A 23,406-nucleotide genomic window follows, 5' to 3' on the forward strand; every position below is an offset into this window, starting at 1 on the left:
ATAACAACTAGGGAGCCACAGGTTTCCCACCTCAACCTGCGACATATATCAATAGGTAACATGTTTCCTTACAACATTATCGAACACACACATATACCCCTCTCCCCACAACCACTCAGTAAATATTTGGAATTCAGAGTATAATTAAAAGTAAATTGTTGTTTCATTTTGATTATGGGTGCTGTCTTTAGTACATAGCTCTAAAACCAATTCCTTGTCTGTGTAATAATCTCTCAACAGAAACCCAAACAAATATTTGAGATGTGCAGGAACCCACTGAAGAAATGTTCATGTTCTGAAACTCCCCCCCCCAGAAACTCCTCAGATGTTTCACCTCAGGAAATATCGCCACCTCCCCAAATTTGCTCTAGGCGTACATCTGTTGTCAACTCTGATGCTGATAAAAGAGCAGTTTTGTTGTGTATATGTAGGAGGAACCCGTAGACATTTACAAATCTTACATAAGTTTCCCGTTTCCTATCACACTGCAAGTGTCCAAAAGAGAGAATGTGTTGATGAAATGTTGACAAAGGATATAATACAACTCCTGGTGCTAGGAATAATGGCACTGCTTAAGTCTCCTACTGGGTACAGGAGTCTGAGAATGTGTTGTTGGCCTAACTTGCTTTATTGAGTGAAACTGTGAATGGAATTGGTAACATCTTATTTTTATTACCTTGGCATTTCTCACTGTATGCTTCCTCCCTCACCCTCCCAGATAAGAGGCAAAGGAACTTTTATTTTCTTTCTTCAAGAAACCTTCCTTTTTGTGTCAAAGCGAGAAACAGAAAAGTGCTCTGAGTAAAATAATAATAAATAATTGTACTGCAACCCTCAAACCACTTAAGTCTTTCAATGGGGCAATTCCCGAATAAATGATCTGAAAATAGCAGCCTTAAAGACATTTATTGCGCTTGGTTTTTGTGTTGTGAATTGTCACTCTGAACTAGCAATCTCTCACATGGAAGCTCTATCTGTACTTCAGGGCACACATGGAGCTCTAGATCCAGGGGTATGTTTTTAATTTAAAAATTAGATAAATTGAAAGTGCTTAATATACTGAAATTCCCTTAATGGTAAATCAGTGTCAAGTCATAAACAATGATACTATTTTAATTCTGTCACTGCACAAGTTTTCAAAAAGCATAGACTTCAGCACTCTAGTGATCTTTAGCATGGCATCTGTGGTAAAGAATACAAAGAAGGTTTAATGATACCTGGGATTTTCAGGTACAAATTCAACTGCACTCTTCTAGCAGGGTATTAGTTTTGTTAAAGCTAATAGTACTTGGCTTACCTGAGTAGCTGTGTGTAAATTGCAGCAGGCAGGATTATCTTTTGACCGGGATCTAAGAGTTTCATCAAAGACAGCTTGGCCACAATGTGCCATACACATGGTTATATGGCAGAGCATAACAGTATGTTAAGTCCAGGTAGGGGGAAAATTGCTGGATCCTGAAGCTATCTCAAATGCAGGATATACAATTAGGAGGGAGCGCTAACTCTTTTATGTATTTGGGGGGAAGTAAACATTTAGGCATCTCCATTGGGAAGGCCACTGAGTAGCAAAAAGCTGTTGAAAAACAAATGAGTTGCTTTGTCTCCAAGCCCAGTTGCTCAGCTGAATAAGCGGAAGTAGTATATCGTTGTCCTCATTGAACCAGTTGTAAAGAGTAGGACAGGTTGGCCCTCTGCCTTGTTCATAAAACACTGCTTGCATAACAGTTGGTGAGGAGCTCGTTTCTTCCATAGAAACTTGCTACGTTTCCTTGGGAAGGGCCTTATTACACATTTAAGAAATAGGGTCATGGAGGAGGAAAGAGAGCCAATCCAGGAAACAGGATCACCGTGCTGCAGAGAAATATGTGGACATCTTGCTGAATTTGACAAACGACTTGCTTTCTTTGTTTTAATCCTGTAAACTGATACATTCTAGAACCTTTTGCCATTTTCCTTCTTATCAAAGAAATTGGCTCCTCCTGAGGCCCTGTTGAGGTTCCTTATCACTTGTGCATCGTGACAATGCACAAACGAGTCCCTTAACTGTTACCCTTTGCAGCGGCTTTGGTACAATAGAAGAATGTAGCAAAGCTTCCGTAAAGAGCTGATGTGCCAAGATGAAATATGGTATGCAGCAGATGGGGGCATTATGCCCTAATTATTTTGTGCAGTAGTGACATAGCTAAAACAATGAATCCGCTGTGACTCAATAAAAACAGTGCATGGAACTGCCTCTCCTGACAGGCAGCATTTACCACTATTTTCAATATAGAGTGTGCGTGTGCGCGCACGTATGTGTGCAACTAGGCAAAGGGCTATAGTGCAGTGATGGAACATCTGCTTTGCATCTGGAAGATTCCAGGTTCAATCCCTGGCATTTACAAGTATGGTTTCCAAACCCTGGCAAACCACTGCCTGTAAGTGTAAATAGCACTGAGCTAGATGAACCAATGGGATGCAGATGGTGCTGTGGGTTAAACCACAGAGCCTAGGGCTTGCTGATCAGAACGTCGGTGGTTCGAATCCCAGCGATGGGGTGAGCTCCCGTTGTTCGGTCCCAGCTCTTGCCAACCTAGCAGTTGGAAAGCATGTCAAAGTGCAAGTAAATAAATAGGTACCACTCTGGCGGGACAGTAAACGGCATTTCCATGCGCTGCTCTGGTTTCGCCAGTTATGCTGGCCACATGACCCGGAAAAACTTTATACAGACAAACGCTGGCTCCCTCGGCCAGTAAAACGAGATGAGCGCCACAACCCCAGAGTCGTTCGTGACTGGACTTAACTGTCAGGGGTCCTTTACATTTAGATGGACCAATAGTCTGATTTGGCATAAGGTACCTTCGCATGGTCCTATGCTTTTCACATCCAATTAAATAAATGGTAAGTGGAAGGGACACTGTTTGAGAAAGATGTGTAGGAAGGGACTTGCCAGTTTTTGTCACAATAAATGTGTCTTTAGTTTTGCATTTGTTGTGTGTGGTCTCCAAGTCGTATTTTTATGGCAATAATATTGCACTTCACAAGCATTCCCTGTGCAATATTTTGTGCCTGAAAAAGAAGTGATATTCACATTCATTGTGACTGTGATTTACCAGTAGAAAGGGGTTACATGAATATTCTGAGATTTGCTTATTATATATTGCTTATGATGTAACCAGTGTCACAACTCACTTTCGCTTCCCATTTGATGAATCTTTTGTTTTAGAAAGATGGTTCCCCTTTTGTAGAACTAGATACAAGAGTGGTGGGGGAAAAAATATCTGGGAGAAAAGTACTCTTGGGACTTGTTACTATAAAATGGCAAGGCATATGTGAGGTCCCTCTTTAAGTTTGTTGTGTCCATGGCCACCTTAAGAAGAGAAGCTCTTCTAGATCACACAAAGTGATCCGTTCAACCCAGCATCCTGTTACGAACTGGCCAGCCAGATACCTCCAGGAATACTTTTATGCCTAAGTAGGGCATAAAGACAAGAAATACCTCCTGTTGTTTGCCCTCCTGCTCCTGACCAGCTGATATTCAGAGGCAGCCTGCATCTGAATGTTCCATTTAGCTGTCGTAACTAATAGCCATTGATACACCTACCCTCCATAAATGTGTCTAAAAGCATTTAGACCAATGGTCATCACCACATCTACTAGCAATGAATGCCATAAATTAATTATTGACTGTTAAGAAGCGTGCCTTTGTTTTTGCCAGTCCTGAATCTACTACCAATCCATTTCATTGAGCAACCTCAAATCCCCATATTATGGGGGAGGAAAAAACCTCTCTTTTCTCACTTTATCTACACCACTCACAACTCTAACCTCTAACTTGCCCCTTTGTCTTTTTTCTGAATAAATAAACCCCTCAAACTCTATAGCAGGGATTGGAACCTTTAGCCCTTTAGATGCTGCTAAACTACAGCTCCTATTATCTCTGGTCAGTGAGCCATGTTTGCTGGAGCTGATGGGAACTGGAGTTTGGTAACACCTGGAGGGCCAAAGGTTCTATAGCTTTCCCTTATTCTGTGGCTGCACACTGAGTTGTTGTCATTGGGCTATCCACCACAATCCCAGAATGACTTTCTTGAGAGTTAAAGCTAGGACTTTTTTTTCCAGATTCAGCACCTCTCAAATGGGCGCCATTGCCATTCTAAGAGAACAAGGGAGAAGTTCGTGGTGAGCTGCAGTACTTCTTTTTCTAGAAAAATAGCACTGATCACAGCCATGCCATATATTATCAGTGCATATGCAAAATTGGGTTTGGTGCTTTGCACCAATGTGCATACGTTTACACTTACTTACACGGGCGTTCGTTCATTTTGTTTCCCATTTGCCCAGTTTGGATAGATCCATTTGGAGATTATCCCAGGCTGCTGGAGCTATTGCTGCTTATGCATTACTTATGGTAGTTTTATCTGCAAACTTGGCTACTTTCTGCTCATCCCTGACTCCAGGTTGTTTATCGATGTTAAATAGTACCTGGCTGAAAACATACCTTTAAGGAACCACAATGCCTACTTGCCATCCCTTCCATTGTGAAGCAGCTCTTACTCTTAACAACTCTTACTCTTAACATCTTGTCTTTAGACCAATGATTTATCTGACTACCTATCACATGACTGCTAGGTTCCCTCAGAAACCTTTGATGAGAGACTAAAGTCCTTTTCAAGTATTCCCGCTCAAGCATTTTCCTTCTTGTTTATTTAAATAGTTTCAGCCCGAATTTCATTGGAAAGCAATCCCAGGGCGATACACTATGCACAGGGCAACCCGCCGTTGGCCCAACCATGGAGGACGAGGCTATCAAATGCTAATAGCCATGATGGCTACATTGTCTATCCACTGTTGGAGGTAGGATGCCTCTGTGTCGTGATTTCTGGGAATCACAAGTAGGTAAGAATGCTGTTGCGTTCCCACTTGCAGACATCCCATGGGCATCCTGTTGGCCACTGAGAACAGGATGCTGCCTTAGATTGGCCTGATCCAGCAGGTCTCTTCTTATGCCCTGTGTTCATTGGGTGACGAATGCCTGTAGTGAGGAGCTGGCTCTATTTGTGGATGCCCCATGTGTGATTTGGAGCCCAGCACAACCAGGATTCTGAATCAGGAACGCAACGGAGGCTGAGGAGGCAGCAAGTAAACCATCACTCTCCTCCGTCCTTCCTTGCGCAACTGAAAATGATTGAGGAACATCTGAATAGGGCTTTGTCAAAACCATTTTGGGAAGTCCATAATGTATAATGGGTTACTCTGGTGTTCATGTTTGTTTATGCTTTTGTTGGCATGCTTAGAAAGTGCGTGAGTTACCAAATCTCATTATATACAAAAGGAGGTGCTTTCTCCTTTCCCAGTTAAATTTCTGAGACTAGCTCCGGTTTAACTACTGGTATAAACTTTCTGCATGAATCTGACTTCCTAACGTTTTGGATGTAGCTGGAGAAAAACTAGATTTCAGAAATAAAAGCTAAAATTTTGCAAGCCAATAATTGTTTAATATAAGTTACTGTTTGTCTGTATAGGAGCAGACTTCATTACTATAGCTTGCTTAACCTTTCATATTTTAATATATATTTTTAACATGCCCTAGCTTCTTGTCTATCCATCTATCAGTCTGTCAATCAATCAATCAATCAATCAGTCATACCATTTATTTCTTCCTGCAGTGTGTAGTAATGGCACATTAACTTTTTATTCTCATTTATTTCATCTTCCACCATTTGCTAAGCATTTGGGGTTTTTTCTGTTTCAGACTGCTACAGCAAAATGGCTACCATTTTTTGTTTATTTCTATCCTTGGTATTCTGTGGCATCATAAATGGAAAAAAGCCTTTCTGTTAAGTAAAAAAACAAAAACAAAAAACCACCTCTTAATGAATAAGGTGCCTAATTGATCTTCGTTTTCCCTTATTAACATATAAGGCTATCATCTTTGCCCCTACAGATTCTCACCATGAACCATCTGTTCAATCTGTGCATTATGATGTGTTTTCACCAAAATGGTAGAACTTAAATTGATTATTACCTGTGATGTTATGGATATAAAAGAAATGCTAATTAGAACTGAAAGCTAGAGACAATTCAGTGACAGAATAACCTGCTTGTCTCATCTGAAAAGCTATGGAACACCTTAGATAATATTATCTTTACCTTCATCAGATTACAGTTAGATGTTTCATACTGTATAATTATTAGAAAGCCCATTATAAAACATTTTCATCCACACACACACACACACACACACATATATATATACACACACATACTAAGATGGAGAGGTGCTATGGACTTTAGAAAGGAACTTCTGTCATGTGGTCTTTGTTAGAAGCCAATCCTGAATCCAGCAAGGTTAGTAACGTTGTTTTTACTGACTCCACTTGCAATGATTGGTCATACCCTTAATGAGCAACAAGCTGTCAATTACTTATGCTAATGAGTGAACCATTGAAAAGGATAACAAGTAGGTATTTTTTGCCATTTGAAGAATGTTAATGTGTAAATGACATTGCCATTTGTCATTTATCTACGTTCAAAGCCAAAATGTAATTTTAGCAATGGTCTATCATAAATGGATAAAATGAATAAATACAATTTTGCGGTAAGCAGTGAAAACAATTCATTATTTAGGCGGAACTGGTTTTCACAGCAAAAGACAGATACATAGCTATTCTAATTAAAACAATGTGTGGGGATCTCAAATTTTCTAAAGTAAAATTAACTTTCCTTTCTTCCTGGAGATGACACATTTCCAGAGGTACTCAATTATTTGTGATTCTTTTGAGCAAGTTTTGCCAGTTATTGTCCTCCAAAGAAATGCCATTTTATCAAATACCAAGGTAATGAATCAACAGAAGGGAATGGAAGATTTCTGCCATTTAGAAATCTTTAAATCTGAATTTACAGTCTTAAACTCTGAATATCTATATCTGCATCTTGTGTTAAACTATGTCGGATAGGTAATTTAATCCAAGGGTATTAAATTAGTTGATTATTTTTTTCTCGGTTTCAGAGTATTAAAATAGTAAAAAAAAGAGGGGGGTGTGTGGAATTCTGCAACTGTAAGCTTTCAGAGCAAACCAAGGCTTTCTTTAATGTCTTTCTTTCTAATTATGTTTACTTGGAAGTAAGCCCCACTGATTACTTCTGAGTAAGGATCCTTAGAATTTCAATTATAGTTTTCATACAATATTAGCAACTTAAAAGTATTAATAGGTTTATTGGCAGGATGCCAATCATATTGCTGCTTCCTTTTCACAAATATCAATATGAATTTGACATTAAATCCTGCATAGAGATACTTTACTGTGATACTGTCATTAGTCCTCACAAAGCAAGTATTAATCATAATTTCATATCTCCAATGAATCCATGTTTTGTAAAGAAGGTTGCGAAGGGATTTGTAATGGGCATGGAAAGGGGTTGTGAAGGGATTTCCATAATTTGTATTCCGTTAATGACTTAAAGCAGCTTTATCATTTGTTGTTTTTTCTTCATAGTAGACCTTAAGCTGATAAAAATATCCATAGACAGTGAAATCAGTAGTGTGCCCGGTTTTATCAGACAAAACTCCCATGTGATCACATAGGCAGCGTCAGAGAGACACTGAAGCTGCTAAGCAAGCAGTAGGTAATGAGTCTTTGTGCAGAGTGTAGCTCTTGTCGCTGAACAATAAAGCATATGGTACAGGCAATAAAAGACAGGGCTGGGGAAATTTTAAGAAGATTCCACCGGAACTAGGAAGGCAGATAACACATCACACACTTCCAAAATGACAGCCTATGTTGGTGCATAATTATCAGGAAAAGTGTATGGACTGGAAAAAAAACCCACCCATTTGAACAGGTCAGTTTTTTGTTTTTTTGTTTGTCTGCTTCAGATTATTCTGAGATTTCAATGTTTTTGAATGCCATTCAGTAGTTTTGCTTATGCCATTTTGGGTTGCTAATATATTTGGTTCATTTTTGAATTCAGTAAGGTGTGGCTTGTTTGATGCCCAGGAGTTGAATGCCTTGTTAAATAAACCATGTAAAGTAACTGTAGCTAATGTGGGGGTTTTTTTATATTAAAACTCTGCAGCCGGAAACATTACAGATCCAGGAGTATTGGAACATTCACTCATTACAGTCAACCCCTAGCACTGATCAGTAGCCAATTCTGAAATGCTGTGTTATTTCAGTATAGCAACGATCTATTATGCTGATGTCTTGTCAACCTCATTATTTTGAGAGGAACCATGTGGTTTCATGATGGCAATTTTCTTTTATGTTTTTAAATGATAAATGGCATACACTGGAATGTTAATTAGGATGCATATAATTTCCCCCCAATACTAGCTTTTGTGAAATATTTTAGGGGTGATGATGCAAAGGCAGAGGCAAACATATAAGGAACCTGCATCTAACATATCCCACCAGGCTTTAAGAGCAACATACATGACTATTCTCTGCTTTGTATTCCTTCCCCTATTGTTTTATTGATTTTATTGTAAGGGATGTGTAATCTTTTCTGTTTCATTTTTACAAAGAATGCTACCACACATTTTAAGTGACCATTTGTAGGTTGCAAAATTAAGTGTTGCTGCTTCTTAATATTTTGATTTTGAGGAAATTAGCTTTGTATGAAACATAAAAGTTTGATAGTATCGAAGAGGTGCATGCATCAAGCATTTTTTTTGGAAAACAATGGAATATCTAAATGCTTTCCAATCTTGAAAGAAATGGAACTGTTAATCTTTAATATGCATTTCAGCAATACAAAACCAGTAACTTTGAACAGGGGTGAGGTATCCTGCAGGAAGCAAAATGGGAGTAAGCAGGAAATAATAGAAGCCTGAGCCACTTCTCTAAACCAATAAAGAAAAATGTTCACTTCCTTCTTGAACGTTTTGAAGAATTAATCTGAGAAACTCTTTCACTTCTTACTCTTTTGGTGCCATATTGAATACAGACTTATGTTTACAGAGCTTAGCAGTGTTATTTTGTATCAGACTGTTAAAACAGTTTCACTGGCAACACTTATTTCCCTTCGTTATTTATGCGGTTTTAGTATCATGGGCACAAAGCTGTTGCAATGTGAGGATGTATGATGCAAATGTATTGGAAATGAAAATATCAACAGACACATTGACAGACAGATACCCTTAATGATGATAATAATAATAATAATGAGCAACATCAGGCTAGCTGCATTTCAGACAGCAAAGCTTTAGTGGCAGAGATTTTCACAACCACTTCCCTCCCCAGATTTAAATAGGATATTTGACTATATTGGTCACCTTGGAAACCAGCCGCTGGAGCCTGATTTTAGTGGGTTATCCTGCAGGATGGCGACAACGTTCCGTTTCCGTATTCTTCAGAATAAAAATGCTCTGCCTTCCATTAGTTGAAGTGAGAGCAGTGGCTTTCTAAAATGCCCCAGTCGCAGCAGTGCTTAGTGCAAACATAATACCTCCTCCCTTGCCTCCGCTTTCCTCCAGTGATTCAGGTATTCCAGCAGAACTGCAGTTCTACAATTTCTTACCCAGCCAGCATTCTCCTTTTAGCTGCTGACAGGCCCTTCGCAAGCCTTATGCAAATTAGACGAGCACAGTAGCTTTGACTGCAGAGGGAGCTGGGGGGGGGGAGAGAGAGAAGAAATGAGTTCAAAGGTCAGAGAGCTGGTGGAAGGCTGTAACAGTTGACTGGGAAAGGGGGGGGAATACACAGACTACTGCAGTGAGCTTTTGCTGGCACGAAACGAGGAGGGAGAGGTTTTGTTTCCTGTGTTGAAAAGACCCTGCAGCTTATCTGAAACTATATCCCAATTCAGGTATTATCTAAAGCTTGTATCCTTGTGTGCTCCTCATTCCAGAAAGCGCGTTGGGCTCACTTGCGATTACCAAAGTCATCCTGTATCTAGACTAACCTTTCGGTGGCTGTGCATGTATGTCTTTGTATGCATTGCTTGGTTTTGAACGTTGCCGTTCTGTCCCATTGAAAGATGCATGGGGATTTTAGTGTCCCATTTGATTTTTTAAATAATAATAATAATAATGTTTAGGCCTGTCAAAATGAAAATGTGGCAAGTTTAAAAATGTTTCTGAATGAAATTTTGAGCCCTGAATTTAACGTGGCTTCAATCCACACGAAAATTTAAGTATTGGTCGATGGGGCATGCGTGGTCTTGAGTTCCTACAGGTTGTTTCTCCCAGATGCATGTCATATTGGGCTTCTCATCGGGTGGTCATTTCCAGATTATAGACAGGGCATATTTGACAGTGCCAATCACATGTTGGGGGATGGAAGTTAAGAGATGTGAACTTGGGGCTGATCTAGTTGCTAGATGTAGAAGTTGATAATGTGCATCATAATGTGTGCATCATAATGTGTGCATCAACACAAGCTGTTTGACTGTTTCTTATTATGATTTGGTTCTTGAGCGCTCCTTTCTGCAACAAAACTTCGAAAATGCACTGATCCATGTTGTATGCTGGCTATCCAGCTTAAATGCACAGCCAGTTTACTGCACGGATCAGAGCATTTTTGGAAGTGTCATTGTAGCAAGGTTGTATTTGAACCCAAATCATAATTAAAAAAAACCCAATATATCCAACAGCTTATGTAAAACTTCCATTTGGCATAAATGTGGCACTTCCCTTATAGTTTCAGTAGCATTTATAATCTCTTAAGTGTTTTTATTAAGACTAAAGGATTAATTTGCTCACTGCATAAAACAGGCATACCAGGGGTAAAATGTGGTTGTAAAATTCCTAGTTAGGTTTCTTTTTTCTTTTTGTCACTGATGAATATCGTATTACTTCAAAATATTTAGTAGCACACAGAACATTTTACATAAAAACAAAGACAATAAATTCTGAAAACAAATCAGATTGAACGTTCTTGGGAAAGTTAAACACTTTTAAATACTAAAGACTATTAGGGAGATATTTGATGATGTACTTACGTCTTCCATTGACATTAGTGTATTTAACATTGGTTGGACTGTGTCTGGATTTTGAACTCCAGTCACGATGCAAGCTTAAATGTGTGCATTTTGTCCCTCAGAAGTTGGTTTTTACTGCAAAGGTCTAGTTTTATGGCACAAGACATGGTTAGTTTGCTTTGTTGCAGAGTAGCCCATACCTTGCACCTTCACAACCAGAGATTTGTATCAGAAACCATCTGATTCATATTTATTTCCATGCATTATGGACCAATCCAGATACTCTTATTGCAGCTGATCAGTTATTTTTTTACCTTATTTATAGTCTGCCCTTCACTATATGGTCCTGGTAGAAATATGTCACATAAAAACAATGTAAAGACCAACAAACAAACAATGGATGCTATAAAATTTCACAACAACAGAGAACATCAGCAGAATATAAAAAGTAGGACTTAAATGGAGGCAATAAAAAATCTCCGATAGGTCCCAAGCAAAAGTCCAGGTAAAATGTTTAAAACTATTGATAGGATCTTCATCTGCAATCAATATTTTTGATAATGTTACAGTTTAGGACTGTTGGATCAAAGGTTGCGTATGCAGCATACATTTAAAGCATGTGGCTTCCTCAAATAACCCTGAAAACCATAGTTTACCCCTCACAGAGCTACAATTCTCAGCACCCTTAACAAACTGCAGTTCCTAAAATTCTTGGGAAGAAGCTGTGGACTTTAAATATGCTTTAAGCTGCCCAGAGTGGCTGGGGAAACCCAGCCAGATGGACAGTGTATAAATAATAAAATTATTATTGTTATTACTATTACTATTATTGTTAAATATATGGTATGTACTCAGTCAAAATGTCAAGAGTAAGGAGCACTGTTGTTTCTATGTGAGATGTCATGCTCTGCAGTAAGAGGAATCAGGTTTGTTCCTTAGGGTCAAACTGTTCTTGGTTAAGGGACAGAGGAATGTCTGCCAAGACGTTACTACAGTTCATGAATTGCATTCACTGGAGTACAACTGGAGCTTCACTGAAGCCTCTGGAAGATTAACATGAAGTGTGTGAATGGCAACTATAGTTTCACATAATGACAGGTAGAGATGAAAGGATCTGTGTATTTTGGTTTTCTCAGTTTCTAATTTTTTCAATCTTAAACTCAGTTCTCCCTCTTTCTGCACCAATTTGCTGTTATCATTATTTTTAATCTTAATTAAAACCACTCAGCATCCTAGTGCAAATTTCTTCTAATAGACACATTTTTGTATTTAGTTTTCACTAATTACTCATTTTTGTAACTAATTTCTCCTAATATAATGCATTTCTGTTTGTTATTTCCACTAATATATTGATTTTAGGCACATTTTCTCCTAACATTAGCATAACATTAGCATTCTCCTAGCATTTTTGTAACATGGTTTGGTTGGAGAACTGCGTCACAAAATTCAGAGTTGTGAATTTTGAAGGATGGCTGTGTTTTGGTTCTCATATTGTTTCGGAAAGTGCCATTTTGAGAAATTTGGCTTTAGATGCGAACTGAATCAGATTTCTCTCCCATCCCTAATGACAGGTAATTTGGTCTTATTCAGTGACCACATTTGTACCCTGAACATTCTACCAACAAACAAAAGCAAGGCATCTACAAGGGAGGGTTGAAAATTCAAATGAACACATCATTAAAACCTTAATACCATTTACACTACATTTTCCAGTTCAGGTGCTTAGGCAATAGTCTGCTTTGGTTTCATTGGGATTATTCTAGGCTAAGTCATTATCAAGGATTCTGGGCCTAGAAAAATATTCAGATTCTGAACCAAGGACTCTCAAACTCTGCAAGTACAAAGAATACAAAGTTGCATAATACATTGTAATTCCAATATATGGATAACTTCAGAAATTGGAAGAACTGAAAAGTTTAGGAGCACAATGAAGCTTAGACCAGGATAATGGAGATCAATGGATGACAGAGCCTATAATTTTTCAGGTGGAATGAGCAGAGTAGAGAATCCTGATAAATTATGAGCACATGCCTTCTTTCAAAGTATCCTCTTTGAATTTTTATCCCTCAAGTGCCATTGTTCCCATTTTTTCCAGCTGTTATCTGTGATGTGAGGCTTAGAAACATCCATCCCCTACAACCCTCTCCCTCTAAATTTGAGATCAAAAGAGAGGCCAATTTTGTTGCCAAATTCCAGGGTTATTTCTGTATGAGTACAAATGCAGTCTTGATTGGGATTATGTGCCTTTAGGATTTCCATTTGCAGCAGATCCAAACCTAACCAAAGGGGATGCAATGAACCTGACTTGCACTGCTCAGCTTGGCAGTACTGGCCTCCATTTTAAAAGAAGAAAACTCCATTTTGGGAGCCAGCAAAGCTAGTTGTATTGAGTAGTATATGCATTTCTTTGTCTATCACCCAGGCAACAAGATCTGGCTCTCTCCTCACCCCTTCATCTGGACTGGTTAATGTTTAGTCAATAAGCTATCTGAAATGTTAGGGAACTTTCCAATTCCTGCCTATTTCAAGTGGGGAGGTTATGCACATAAGATTGTTCATTTAAAAATCAAGCTTCAAATGGCTTGATAATGCGGGCATCATCATAGAAGAATAAGTTCTCATGTTAGGCTTCTCACAAGTTCTGCCTTTTGCAGCCTTGTAAAATATGATTGCTCTCTACATCATAAGAAAGGATGGGTGGACACACTTATCCAATCCTGAAAGTTTTAGATTCAAAAAAGGAGACAAGTTTGTTAGCTCTGGTTTGGTTGGCTCTCTTCCATCTTCTCTGTCTCCACACCTAGCAACAGCTTGAAGCAGAAGGAACTCACAGGAACTCAGTTCTGGCACCTCTCAGGTGGGCACCATTGCCATTCTAAGAGAATGAGGGAGGCATTATTGGTGTGTTCTGCTAGAAAAATAGCTCTGGCTTGAAGGAAGTGGCTCTGAGTTGAGGGTGGCCTTAAATCCAAGTGGTGAGAGCCATCTTGGATAACTTTCAAATGACCTGAACACAGACATTTAGAAACTGGGTGACTAAAGCATGTACATGACCTGCCCCTTTAGAACATCATGGGACAAAGAAAGCTAGTTTTTGACTAGATACATTTTCCTGTTATATTTTGAAGTCCAAGTGGACCTGACTTTCTTATAAACCTTTTCTTATCTGACGTGCTAAATTGTTTCTGTTTGTTTATTTATTTATTAGCCTGGGGGCTAATAAATCACCCAATCACCTTCTCAATCCGGCCCATGGACGGTCCGGGAATCAGCATGTTTTTAAATGAGTAGAATGTGTCCTTTTAGGGAAACAAATTAGGTCTTCCATGAGGAGTTTACTTTTAATTAATTCAGACCCATTTAGGTTTTAATCGCGCGCGCACACACACTCAACCAACCAACCTGTAGATCCCCATGTTTCTGAAACTGGCTCCAGGGGTCAAGCTATGGTCCTCTGAAACAGATGACAGAATTCTCACCAATGAAATGGTTTGACTTCTTTGAAAGTCCTTAAACTTCTCTCTGGAACATTTGTTGGCATTGTGCACAGTAGCAGACACAGTTTTTAATTCAGTAAGAAACCCGCACACCATTTTAATCCTCTTGTGATATAAGATTCAATAATTATTTGGGACTACTTAAAAAAAAAAGAAGTGCATTTCTAAAATGTAAAATGCAAATACACAGAATAAAAATAAGGCAAATTGTTTTATATCAGTAAATTATTAAATGTATTGGTTTTGTTACTGTTGTTATTTGTTATTTATTAGGGGACTCCAGAGAGCCAGTGTGGTGTAGTGGTTAAGAGCGGTAGTCTCGTAATCTGGTGAACCGGGTTCCCGTCTCCGCTCCTCCCCATGCAGCTGCTGGGTGACCTTGGGCTAGTCATACTCCTCTGAAGTCTCTCAGCCCCACTCACCTCACAGAGTGTTTGTTGTGGGGGAGGAAGGGAAAGGAGAATGTTAGCCGCTTTGAGACTCCTTCAGGTAGTGATAAAGCAGGATATCAAATCCAAACTCTTCTTCTTCTCTATCTCTTGAGTTGAAACCCTCCCATGGCCATGCAGCTAGCAGTCCAGAAACCCTCCTATGACAACAACAACAACAACAACAACAACAACAACAACAACAACAACAACAACTTATTTATACCCCGCCCACCTGGCTGGGTTGCCCCAGTCACTCTGGGCTGTTTCCAACACATATAAAAACATAATAAAACACCAAGCATTAATAGCAACAGCCTAATCCAATATAAAAAGTCATCACAATAACTTTAAAATAAGCAACTTTTATCAAACAAAGCAATTTGGCAGGAAGAACTTCAGAATCTGAAAATAGCTACACTACTGCACTACTGGTGTCCATGCAAGACTGAGTGAACAAGACATTTTCATCAAACGGGCTTGGTAGCCAAGTGGTGCCCTTGTGCTCACAGAGGGCTTTTGACCCAGCAGTTGCTTCTGTGAACAGGATTTAGTTGGGAGAAAATGGGTCGTTGAGTGTTTTGTTTTCTTGCTAATTCTGCCGCCTCTTTGCAGCTCCCATGTCACCCTACACCCTATTTTGGGTGCACTCAACTTGCTGCACCCAGTTGGGTTGGGGCAGAGGTGAGGAAAATCCCCTCCTTTCATCTGTTATTAGTGGAGATGTCCACTGGATCAACAGTTTTTGCATGATTGCAGGGGTACCAGTTTAATTCCACCAATGGAAGGATATGGGTGTGTGGGTTTGATGAATTTTGACTCTCCCAAGAACATTCAGCCAAGGGACTATTGAAACACACATATCGCTATTTATTTCACCATTAAAGTTAATTGCACAACATTCAGTGAATCTGTTTCAGAAAGCTGAAATAATTGGGGGGGGGCTCAGTGTGGCCACTAACATGTTTGTGTAAAGCAAGCATTATAGATTTCGGTATGAAATATATATGAGCTTGTTAAATGCTTACAGTAAACACACACTTAAATGTAATGGCTCTTTTTCTATAACAAGGGGAACATTACAATTTAACAGCATCCCTAATGTTATCAAAAAACTAACAGTTCTCTTTAAGGTTGCGAGACTAAAACAAAAGGATTTGGCTACGATGGGGTGAAACTGAAGTACGCCTCAGCCATTTAATCACAAACAAAATGGACAGGGTCCAGAATATGTAGGAGCGTTAAAAGTGCGATGATACTACTTTCCCCTCCCTTTTAATGTATGCTTGATTTAAAAATCAATACTGTAAGGTTGCTACCCACCCAAAAGCACATCATCTGAACAAGAAGATGATTTCATCCTGAGGATAGGGATAAATGCATTTGCTGTTGATAACACTGCCCCTCCTCTCAAAAGGTACTTATAATAAGCAGACCTTGAAGTTTAAGCACACATCCCAAGGAAGGGCCAGATGGCTGATTGTACTGAATGAGACAGGTGTAATCTGTTGTGAGATCAAGAAAGCTTTTCTGAAAGATGAATTGGTTTGCTGTTTGTCAGCTGTCAGTCTTTGTCTTTGCTCTGAACCAATTATAGAGTTGAGACATGGCATCATAAGGATCCTACTAGAAACTGGTAAGGCAATACTTTGTGTATGTGTAAATGCCTACAATTTCAGTAGATGGGGGTATGTGTATGGAATTCATGCAGCAGTTCTTGGCTCTAAAACGTGAGTGAATCTAAGCAGAACACAAAATAATGATGTTCTGGTAGTAATCATACATATGCAGCTCATATAATTTGCTAGATTAAATTTAATCTAGTAGAAATAAAGTGGCCCTTGTTTTTGCTGACCCTCCTTTAAAATGGCTGCTGCATAATAATGGCCATTTTAATAACCTGACCTTGGTTTCCTTTTAAAATCTTTTAAAACCATGAATTTCTCCTTAAGAGTTTTTCAGAGCCATCCTATCCTGTGTCTCTTCCTCTTCCTCAAGCAAGCTTTCTTCTGTTGTTGTTTCTTTGATTCCCTGCACACAGAGAGAGATTTTGAAAAAGAGCAGCGTACAGAATGTTAAATGGGCAAATCTCCTTTCTCTTTCACCTTTACCCAAAGAAACTTCCAAGGTTTACAGAAGTATCAAACGTCTGGTGTTTTTTTTTAAAAAATAATAATTTCTTGACTCTGGATAAACTGGTTTAATATCCAGGATCGAGAAAGATCACATGTACAAATAGTCATGGTGGTGGTTTGGATTCAGACCAGGTTAACTGTACTTTGATCCCTTTGAAAGTAATCTAAAAGCTAGGTGTGACTAGGCAAGGGCAAATCAATCCATTTTCTAGTCCATGCCACTTCTTCATGGGTTCACTCATAAATTTAGTCTGTTCCACTTCTGCATTATTCTACATTAAAAAACCCCACAAAAACCAGATTTAAATATAAATATGCATTTTAGATGCATTTTGTCTTAAAATATGTTTTAATGCACTTTGATACTTTTTATTATTAGAGACTGTATTGGAGTCTTTGGGATATTTCAAAACCAGTGAATAGCTTCTGATGTGCACATTAGCCCAAGAGGTAGCAATCAGCCACTTCCTCTTGGGAGTCACAATATTCCCTAGTAATAACTCCCTTGTTCTATTGATTCCAGTGGGACTTTAGTGTGGCTAACTGGTCTGGATCTAGCCTAGGATCCACTAATTGAGACAATCCCTTCGGCTCATTCTCAAGGGGAATGGCCCATTTCTGATTTCACCATGTCTAGAAGCAAGGGGTGAAATGGTTTTTGAAGAGGTCTTAATTCAGCTTATATGTAGGTGCCTCACTCTAATGATTCATGGGCTGAGTTGTCACTCTGTGCTTCTGACATCTGAGAAGGGGCAGAACTTTCCCTTTTACCTGATGAAACAAAATGAACACCAATTGTCAATGAATGAGATGAATGGCACACATATATCTAGTAGCCAGACAGGATAGTAGTATTCTAGGCTCTTTCCATCATATGAAATGACTGCTTTGGTGCCATTGCAGGTACCCTCTGCTGCCTCTCCTGGTGGAGCCTTAAGATATGAGGGTTTACGCAGTTGTGGTAGAGCTTGCTGTAGCATTTCCAAGGACAAAAGATGTGCCCAGAGACACTGTTCCAGATTTTTCCTGTTGGATCAAGGTGGCTGCAGATGCAAAAAAAACCTCAGGCAGTGGTTCCTTCCTAGGAGCTGGGCCTCTGAAACCATTCACACAAAGAATGTGATTGGCCAGAAAGTTAATTCTGTATACCTACTCTATATAAGTATTATCTGTGATATTTACCAGAGATCATCACTTACAATAACTGCTTAAAAGCCCTGCTTGGCGTAAAAATGTAGAGGGGAGATTTTTGCTGAATGGGATACATCATGTATCTGTAACCAGGAAGGAAAGTAGACAATGAAAGAATATTGTAAAGGCTGAATTGTCCAGCACTAATTGATTCTTGCCAGAGGCACTGCTAATTTATACCTTTACCCTTGGCTTGACTTTTAGCCTTCTTTTGTCTTCCTTCCTCTGAATCCCCTCCTCACTTCGGCCTCCTCCCTCATTCCCACCAGTGTTCTCCCCGCTTCAAGCTTTGAAGTAGCAAGTTTTGAAAGGTGATTTAAATCAAGTTTGTAAAAGGTTGCACTACTTTCTAGGCCTTCAGCTCGCAATGTTCAGCCTTAACTTGTCAGAACTAAATCTTCTTTTTTTAAAAAAATAAAAAATATTTTTTTATCTTGGGTTATGTTTGAATTTCGTGGTTGGTCAGATAGCAGTTAATGTTTTTTCCAATTATGGGCTTGGTAATAAGTTGCTTACACATTACATATTAAATTTTAAGTCTTTACTCCGTTTTTGGAGATGTTAGGGCGGGGTCAGCAAACATTTTCAGCAGGGGGCCAGTCCACTGTCCCTCAGACCTTGTGGGGGGCCGGACTATATTTTGGAAAAAGAAGAAGAACCAATTCCTATGCCCCACAAATAAGCCAGAGATGCATTTTAAATAAAAGGACACATTCTACTCATGTAAAAACATGCTGATTCCCGGACCATCCAAGGGCCGGATTTAGAAGGTGATTGGGCCAGATCCGGCCCCTGGGCCTTAGTTTGCCTACCCATGTGTTAGGGAATTAAGCTAAAAGTCATTGAACGTATGTGATCTTAGGTATAAAAGCTCATTTTTTTGTTAAGGTATAAATGTAATTTATCAATCAGTAATTCTGAAACTATATGACTCATTAGACTTTGTTTTGTAGAACCTCTTCTGTCAATCAGCATTGTTGCGCTGTTAAAAGATTTTACTTGATATTCAGGTATTTGTTTATACCTGAAGGAGTGTCTCCACCCCCATCGTTCTGCCCGGACGCTGAGGTCCAGCGCCGAGGGCCTTCTGGCGGTTCCCTCATTGCGAGAAGCAAAGCTACAGGGAACCAGGGAGAGGGCCTTCTTGGTAGTGGCACCCGCCCTGTGGAACGCCCTCCCATCAGATGTCAAAGCGATAAATAACTACCTGACATTTAGAAGACATCTTAAGGCAGCCCTGTTCAGGGAAGTTTTTAATCTGTGATATTTTACTGTATTTTTGGTTTCTATGGAAGCTGCCCAGAGTGGCTGGGGAAACCCAGCCAGATGGGCGGGGTACAAATAATAAATTATTCTTATTCTTATTATCTCCTTCTTTTTTTGGCAGTGCTTCTAGTCTCCCTAGGTAGGCTGCATGGGTCGCGAATTGGAAACCCCAGGAACTATGCCTTGGCAGAGGCATAGTACTTCCCCACTGCGGAAAGCTTTCCCCAGGGAGGAATGCCTTGTGCCATCGGTACCAACTATTGGGTGCCAGGCCAACACATATTCCTTTTTACCTGGCCATTTGATTCTTAGTTGGAATCATATGGTATGATGGTGTGACCCTGCCTATTTTGGTGTTCATCTTTTAGTAGGTTGGGGGGGCTGGCAGTAGGATAGGCACTTTTCCTAATGCCATTTTATTTCTTTTGATGTTTGTTTTAAATTCATGTATGTGCACAGTTTGGTTTGGTTTTTTTTAATTGTAAGCTGCTTTGAGACATTTTATGTAGTAAGCAATTAAGACATAGAATCATAATATAATAGCATCAATATAATAGCATTTCTGAATATTGGGCACAGACAACAGAGGAGGGATATTGGCCACTGCCTTTGTGTGCCATGTAGAGACTTACTGACGGCATTTGGTTGGCAACAAGATGCTGGAATAGATGGATTCTTGAAGTGATCATCCAGCAGTGATTTTATGTTAAATGTAAGTGGTTAAGCCACCCCCATTCCTGTCTATGAAAAAGACTAAAAACTAGTTATAGATGGTACAGACAGACACCCATTCACATACTATTACAGTAAGTCCATTGTTTATGTCAGAAGAAAAGAAATAGTAGTTCTTAGATGTTTGGTTTTCTTCACAGTATATAGTCTTAATAAACTTATGTAAATATAAGAAGACCTGAAACTTAATATTTCAGAGTCACATATTTAAACCCATTGGGTTTTGACTTCCATAGATGGTAGGGACAATTACAGGGATGAGTAGGCGTTTGGGCTATTATCTTTTAAAATGTGGAATGGATTTTTAAAATGCCAGCGCTCATATGCATGTTCTATATGGAACATCATTATCAGCTTATAATGTGCTATAATTGTTCTGCAAAATATTGGAAGGAAAAGATGCAGCATTTAGCAAAGGGACATTACACTTTCCCCCCTGCAAAATTGCAGCAGCTAGTAATGAACAGTATACAATAATATAATAAATCAATAAAGAAATCCAAACTGACAGTACCAGTAATCTCAAATCCAAACAAAATAAAACAGCTAATATGAAGATATACAGTCACAAAAGACTCACCTCTCCCTTTTTCATCATTTACCATATGCTGTGTAGTGTTTTAGGAGCCAAATAGCCATTGCTTAGCTGGATGTTTAAAAGATTAGATGTATTCCAGTCTCACAGTATACTGAATTATCCAAAAATGATTCTAAAGGACAGAAATTACTGCTTGTGGTCAAAATGCATTACTCTAGGGATTTAGGTTTGTTATTGTAGGCCTGTTGTGAGGCAACCCTTTATGATAAGAATACAGAAAGAGCTTGTGGTTTATCTGGAGGGAGCTAAACCACGAGCCCAAATTTGGACAACATGCTTGGCCAAACCATGGTTTAGCTCAGCGTGGTGTAGCAGCAAAGTGGCCAGGAGGAACAAAGCAGACATGATCTCATCCCCGGAAGCCTGCATGCAGTTCACACTTTCCAAACACAATGCATTCACTGGAAATCATTCGTTAGGCGAAGGTTCGCATAACGAGCCTATAATTTCCATTCTTTCTTATGGGAACATTTCTAATCCATGGTTTGTCTCATTTCCCTCCCTTCTCCCTCCATGGTTTCTGCAGCCAACCAGAAAAGGAGAGACAAAGGAAAAACTGACTTGTCTGATTTCTCCTGCTCCCTGATTTATCTGACCCCCTCCTCCCTCCCTCCCTCCCTCCCTCCCTCCCCGGTTTCTGCCTGAAAATGGCTGTTGCCAACCAGCAAAGCACAAACAAGTAAGGAAATGGACAAACTCTGGCTGCTTGCATATCTGAATCTGTGGTGTGTACAGTGAGATTTGGGTACTAATTCCTCGTGGATGGATAAGTGAATTTTCACATAGCATGCGTTTGGAAAGTGGGAGCTGAGTGTACATTACTTGCTCATTCATATGAAGCCATTGTTTGGTCTAGGGTGACATATGAACCAGCCCAGACTATAGGTTCACAGTGTTGATCAGTCCACACAGCTTACATATGCTGTGGCCATATTTTCCTCAAGCACAAGGTAATAAGCACTCACGCCAAGGCGAAGCTGAGCAGCAGGTCTAACCTCATTGCGTTGCTTACAGCAAGTTTCTGGGATTCCAGAAGGATAAGTTTATCAGTGTCACGCCATCCGCTGCCTTTCATAGAGCTTTCGATGGTACAATTTTTGTTCATTTGATAGCATATTCATGACAACAGAAGTGCCAACATTGAAAGGATTTCTACCTGCATTTACACTCTTGTCAGCTGAGTCCAGGGTTCTCTGCTTATAAGCTGATCACATCCATTGTTAATTATACCTGCAAACGGCAAGGAAAAGGTGAACTGGGGGGGGGGGCATTATAGTTATTCTGCAGTTTTGCCTTGCCACCTCTCCCACCTGGCTGTCTTACTTCTGTAGCAAATGATAGACAAGTTTCCCCACTTTTGATGACATTGTTTCTGGAGGAAGCTGATCAGGCATTGCCAAGACTCTTGACCAGAACTAGTCCTCACCCCCTTTGAACACATGACTCACATTTTTATCACACTGCACTTATTGCCAGTTCATTTCTGAGTATAATTCACAGTGCTGGCCATGACCGTTAACGTCTCAATTGGTCCTATCTTCAAAATAAAACAATAACACCCCAGTTGTCTTTTAGGCAGTCTGCTGCCTGCGGAGTCTTGCTACCTGTGTCACACCTCATTGGCTCTGGATTATGAGGGTTAATCTTCAGGTGGTCAATGTGCAGTGTTTTCTGCCTTTGTACAGAAGTGACCTGATGATCCCTCATTTTCACAAACTCCCAGTTCTGTGATCCTCAGTAATGATTTTCAAGTTTACAAAATGAAAGCAAGATTTGGGAATTACATTCTGTGTTGAGTAAGTTAAGGAAGCATTTTCATTTTATTGAACTAAAGCTACTTGTTCAAAGCAGCAATCATTCAAGCCACACAGCTTTCTTTTTGGGCAAAGGTTTTCAGAGAGCTGTAAAATAAAATGTATTATGTATGGAAATGTATTCAGATCATGTATACATACCATCGCATGCTTATTCAAGGTTGAGACCAAAGCCATTCATAGACAAAGTCAAACTGCAATTGAATTAGTGTGACCCCAGTGACTAGACAACTCAGATTTAAGTTTACGAGGAATAGTATTCTGTCTTCAAGAAATATGATATGATGTTTTGGTTCCCCTTCCCTCACATTCATTTGACTGGTGCTCAGTTCTTGCTAGGTAGAGATAATGAAGCCTTTGAAAATGCACCATCATATTTATAAGCAATATAGTGGGAAATTGGCCAGTTTGAGGATGTAAAAGGTTCTACTTGATAATGCATATTGCTTACCTAGTTATAGCTTGTGCCCACCATGTTGTGAGGTCATAATGTTGCCCAATGTGGGCGGGGCTAACTTTTCACTTAGAATTTTCAACCAGAAGGTTTGTCCATATATGGTGCACTGTGAACACAGAACAACATTGGCAAGGCTGCACATTGACTTGTTAGGTAAGTGGATCAAGTCAGAGATTCCCAGGCAATTTGCTGGGAGGAATAGATGGTACTGCATAGCAACTGGTTTATGTGATGATAATAACAACTTATAAAATGGGATTGTATCAGAATTGCCAAGTGTTGAATTAAGCACATCCTTTCACTGAAGATATTAATTTAACCCTACCCTATATTTCCTCTCTCTTTTATTTCTAAGCGTATCTTCTAACTCATCACCCAAAGCCTTT

General features: G+C 39.5%; 1 protein-coding gene and 1 long non-coding RNA gene across 8 annotated transcripts in view; one reads left to right on the forward strand and one right to left on the reverse strand.

The window, feature by feature from the left end:
• CSRNP3 (cysteine and serine rich nuclear protein 3) overlaps window positions 1–23,406 on the forward strand; it is an 88,716-nt gene that overhangs the window by 30,992 nt on the left and 34,318 nt on the right. The window contains exon 1 of one of the 3 annotated variants that reach the window (XM_082236823.1): window positions 23,095–23,173. The exons of the other annotated variants lie outside the window; for them this stretch is intronic. Coding sequence (XP_082092949.1) covers window positions 23,119–23,173 — 55 coding nt within the window. The 5' untranslated portion in view covers window positions 23,095–23,118. Of the gene's footprint in view, window positions 1–23,094; window positions 23,174–23,406 lie in introns of those variants that run through there. 3 annotated transcript variants of the gene reach the window in all.
• On the reverse strand, window positions 9,166–23,075 carry LOC309540325. Of its 5 annotated transcripts, XR_014223175.1 has the most exons (5): window positions 22,705–23,002; window positions 21,906–21,979; window positions 20,732–20,861; window positions 17,734–18,005; window positions 16,918–17,224 (listed from the first exon to the last, which is right to left on the reverse strand). It is a non-coding gene; the product is annotated as an uncharacterized lncRNA (long non-coding RNA). The 5 variants fall into 5 exon arrangements; XR_014223171.1 differs by lacking the exons at window positions 16,918–17,224; window positions 17,734–18,005 and adding an exon at window positions 9,166–9,579; XR_014223172.1 differs by lacking the exons at window positions 16,918–17,224; window positions 17,734–18,005; window positions 22,705–23,002 and adding exons at window positions 15,677–16,858; window positions 23,015–23,075.

Source organism: Podarcis vaucheri, assembly GCF_965113315.1.
Source record: "Podarcis vaucheri genome assembly, chromosome: 1".
Lineage (NCBI taxonomy): Eukaryota > Metazoa > Chordata > Lepidosauria > Squamata > Lacertidae > Podarcis > Podarcis vaucheri.